Source organism: Grus americana, chromosome 27, assembly GCF_028858705.1.
Source record: "Grus americana isolate bGruAme1 chromosome 27, bGruAme1.mat, whole genome shotgun sequence".
NCBI classification, from domain to species: Eukaryota; Metazoa; Chordata; class Aves; order Gruiformes; family Gruidae; genus Grus; species Grus americana.
In genome coordinates, this window is record NC_072878.1 from 4,025,629 (window position 1) to 4,030,329 (window position 4,701).

Genomic DNA, 4,701 nt, shown 5'->3' on the forward strand with positions numbered 1-4,701 from the left:
CTGGGAATGCACCAGAAAGAGAAACTCCTTGCTGTTCACAAACACCAGGAATGCATCTAATAGTCACGGGTGGTATTCAGCTTCCCTGATTCACAAAACCTCCATGTAGGACCTTCAGGGTCCAGACCATGGCCATTGAGGTGGTTAAAGGAGGATGCAATTAACGTTAGGTGTAATGCAGAGCTATCCCAGGCAGTGCCTCCCAGCCTACCCTTGCAGTTACCAGGCTGGAGGAGATGTTCATCGTACTTGTCTTTGCTGGTCACAAAAAACACCATAAACATCTGTTCTCTCATCTGCTGATAAGATATTGGACAAGAGATTTAAGGATGATAAGATCATTGAGTTTCAGAGCAGATGTTGAGAGTTGTATAGAAAAACTGTCTATATCAAAGAAAGGTCAGGTAAATGGTCAGACCTGGTTTCACAGGTCTTGGTCCAACTAGGTCTTGAAAACCTGCAAGGACAAAGGAGTTAACAACCTCTAAGGGTGACCAATGCTTGTCCCAGTGCTTGGCTAGCCTCATGGTAGAAAAGGCCCTCCTTGCTGTGAGATGTCCCTGAGCCATCCCTTCTCCAAGGTGAAGGAGCCCAGCTTCATCAGCCTTTCCTCACAGAGACACTGATCCAGCCCCCTGACCATCTCAAGGCCCTTCACTAAACCCACTCCAGATGGTCAACACCTTTCCATTCTTGGGGTTCCCAAAAGTGGACACAGTGCTCTGGATGTGGACCAGAAAGTTCCACATAGAAAGGGGGAGTCCCTACCCTCCATCTCCTGGCCATGCTGCTGGTCACACAGCGCAGGGCACTGCTGTCCTCCCTTGCTGCCAGGGCACACGGCTGCCTCCTGTCCAGCTGCCTGCCCGCCAAGACCTTTCCCACAGAGCTGCTCCCCAGCCAGGCAGCCCCCAGCCTGTGCCATTGCCAGCGTGAGTCCCCTGCAGGGACAGAACCTGGCACTTGTCCTTGGGGGGTTTCATGAGGTTCCTCTCAATACCTGCTCTCCTCCTCCTTCAGCCCTTTCACTGAGCAGAGGCCTGGCAGAACTTTTGAGCACAGTCTAAGGCAAGGAAGGCGTTGAGTCACTCAGCCCCGCCTGTGTCTGCTGTTATGACCCCCCTCACCATTCAGCAGCACGTTCCTTGTTCAGCCTTTTACTGCAAACACAGTGGCTGAAGCTCTTCATTTTGCTCTTGATGGTGCCTGCAGCTCCCACCAGCTCCAGCCGAGCTCTGGCTTTCCTAAACACATGCCCACACACTCAGGTCATCTTTCTAAATTCCTCCTTCATAGCCTGTCCCGGCTTCCACCTCCTCATCGTTGTGTTGTGGCTCCCATCCGTGACCCATCCCTGTCCCTGTGCAGCCCCACTGCCCCACACATGCCCCCAGGGCTCCCATCATCAGACACTGCACAGGACAGGGTGTGTTTGGGGCAGGGACATGTCCTCCACCACAAGTGCCCATGCCAGACCTCAGTGTCCATCCTCAGCAGCCCTCCTTCTTCTGCAGCCAAGCAGTGCCCAGCCCCAGCCAAGCCCCAGCTATGTCCCATGCACAGGTTCCCAGGCAGCCCTGCTCGGGCCTCTGCCAAGGTCTGGGCAAGGCAGGAGGCTGGGGCAGGGCTGGCTGTTTCCCCAACACAGGCACCAAGACCAGCAGCAGGAAGGAGATGGCCACAGAGCCCAACCACCAAGAACTGGGGGAGTGACCAGGGCTGGAAATGGCTGATGGGAGAGGCTGGGGGGTGATGAATGCCCTGGGGCACCTTCTCGCTCTCTCCATGCCACCAAGAGTCCCGGCCAGGGGACACAGCAGCCTGCTGCGAGTGGGTGCCTGCAGAAAGAGGTTTCGCTTTCTCATTGATTCCTCCCTTCAGGCACAGAAATGCTCCTTTGATCTCCTCCAGAGTCATCCCTGCTCTCCAGGGAGCCTTTCCCCAGGTGAGCGTGTCTGTGCTGGCCTGGCCAACCATTCCTGGTTCCCTCCCCATGCTCCCTGCAGGGCCCCAAGCTGGTAGGGCTGCTCTGCAGAGCGAGGGGGCTGTGGTGCCCCGGGGCCATGGGGTGACCCTGCACTGGCCATGCTGGTCAGGGTGGGAAACAGAGCCAGCCAGAGGGGATCACAGCTGCTGAGCCCCTTTCCATCTTCCCTGATGGCTCAGAAGACAAGGACAGTGCTTGGCAGGACCATGGTGTGTCTCCAGTGGCACAAAGGGCAGGGGAGGGCTGCACTAGGTCCAGCCCACAGGGTTTCCATGAGGGTGTGATGAACCACTGTCTAGACTTATGTCCCTTTGCCTTCTGGCTCCTCACAGCCTCTCCTGGCATTGCAGAGCCCTCGTTAGCCCATGGTCTCCTCAGGTTTGCCTTCTCCTCTGGGACGCTCCTCCTTGGATTGTCACTCATTTTATGAGGTGCCACTCACTGCCACCTCAGACTTACACACTGTCCCTGGAGATCCCCTCACTTCTCCTGGCAGCTCTGCATTCTTGTCCAGGATGACATCTGCCATCAGCCCCACCACAAGTGGGACAGCACCAGGCAGATAAGCCAAAGACCAGTTGCTGTCTGAATGGACATGTGCAACCTAGAAGGAAGGTCTTCATCCAGCCCGTGCTCCCCAACAGATCCCCCTGGGACTCTGAGCTTGTCCCCCTGAATCCGTCAAGAACCCCAAAGAGCAAAAGTCCTTTGGAGGGAGCAGCTTCTTGGGCGTATTCCTGACAGCAGCTTTGGAAGGGGTGTCCAGCCTTCTGGCCGTGCCCTGAGGAGCCCTTCTGGTTATGGTGGTGCTAGCAGAGAGGCCAGCTCTGGCACGCTGCTCCACATGGCCTGCTCCCGCCTTCAGGCACAGGGATGCCACTGTAGAGACAGCAGGACTGTCACAAGTTACACGAGACCTTGGGGGTAACAGCAATGCCAGGACACAGCAGAACAGTGTGGAAGGGAGGAGAGAGCAGCCCTGTCCAGGCCGTGTCCTGCTGCTGGCCTTGGCCATGGCTCCAGGGCAGCAGCAGCCCTGACGTGAAGGCAGCAGAGAGGGAGTGCCCACTGAGGCAGCGAGGGGCAGCCCCAAGGGCAACCCAGGCTGCTACTCCATGGGGCAGCTGGGCATTTGGCTCCTGAACCCCCCTGCATGCTGGGGCTGCTCCCCCAGCTCCAGAGGAGATGTGCACAGATGGGAGCTGAGAGAATTAACTTCCCACTGCTTTCTCCATGGAGTTTATCTAAACAGGGAGCCTGGATCCATACGTACATGAAGTATTTAGTTCATGAAAAAACATGTAGCAAACCAAGAATGCTAATATCACAGGTATAAACAACAAAAAAGCAAAAGGATGAAAATAAAACAAACAAACAAACAAAACAACCCAATGAAACAACAATGAAAAACCACAAAATAAATGGCAAAGTTAAAATATAGACACATATGAAGAAAAGTTAGTCCTGACTTTTCCTGAGTGGGAGCCCTGGTGGGATAATGGACACTTCAAAGATCTGAAGCAGATTATGTTTAAATAGTTTCAACAGAGCATTTATTATTTCCTTGTTCCTCATGCTGTAGATGACGGGGTTCAAGGCTGGAGGAACTACGGTGTACAGAACTGCCACCACCAGGTCCAGGGATGGGGAGGAGATGGAGTTGGGCTTCAGATGACCAAATATGCTGGTGCTGGCAAACAAGGAGACCACGGCCAGGTGAGGGAGGCACATGGAAAAGGCTTTGTGCCGTCCCTGCTCAGAGGGGATCCTCAGCACGGCCCTGAAGATCTGCACATAGGACAGCACAATGAAAACAAAACACCCGAAACCTAAAGAAGAACTTAATATAAGAAGCCAAACCTCCCTGAGGTAGTCTGAGTCTGAGCAGGAGAGCTTGAGGATCTGAGGGATTTCACAGAAGAACTGGTCCAGAGCATTGCCCTGGCAGAGTGGTATAGAAAATGTATTGGCCGTGTGCAGCACAGCATAGAGAAACCCACTGCCCCAGGCAGCTGCTGCCATGTGGACACAAGCTCTGCTGCCCAGGAGGGTCCCGTAGTGCAGGGGTTGGCAGATGGCAACATAGCGGTCATAGGCCATGACAGTGAGAAGGAAATATTCTGCTGCAATTGAGAAGACAAAGAGAAAGACCTGTGCAGCACATCCTGCATAGGAGATGGCCCTGGTGTCCCAGAGCGAGTTGGCCATGGCTTTAGGGACAGTGGTGGAGATGGAGCCCAGGTCAAGGAGGGAGAGGTTGAGGAGGAAGAAGTACATGGGGGTGTGGAGGTGGTGGTCGCAGGCTATGGCAGTGATGATGAGGCCATTGCCCAGGAGAGCAGCCAGGTAGATGCCCAGGAAGAGCCAGAATTGCAAGAGCTGCAGCTCCCATGTGTCTGTGAATGCCAGGAGGAGGAACTCAGTGATGGAGCTGCTGTTTCTTGGCATGGCGACTGGCTAAAAAAAGGAAAAGACATGGAAAATTAGGACAAACTCCTCTGAGCAAAGCCACTCATAGATACACCCCCCCCAATTCAAATGCATTTCCTTTCTCTGGTTTGTGCTGGCTGAGTGTGTTGTGAGCTGAGGAGTCAGCTGTGCTCAGCTGCAGTGGGTACGTGGAGCTGGTTTGTGACAGCTCAAATGTTCACAACCGATGTCAGATGTAATCAATGTTTAATGGAAAAAATCAATCTCTCATGACTCAGAAGAGA

General features: G+C 54.1%; 1 protein-coding gene across 1 annotated transcript; it reads right to left on the reverse strand.

The window, feature by feature from the left end:
- Positions 1 to 3,445: 3,445 nt before the first annotated feature.
- On the reverse strand, positions 3,446 to 4,435 carry LOC129196986 (olfactory receptor 14C36-like). The gene has a single exon (XM_054804951.1). It carries the CDS (start codon positions 4,433 to 4,435, stop codon positions 3,446 to 3,448), a length of 990 nt encoding a protein of 329 aa, XP_054660926.1.
- Positions 4,436 to 4,701: the final 266 nt, after the last annotated feature.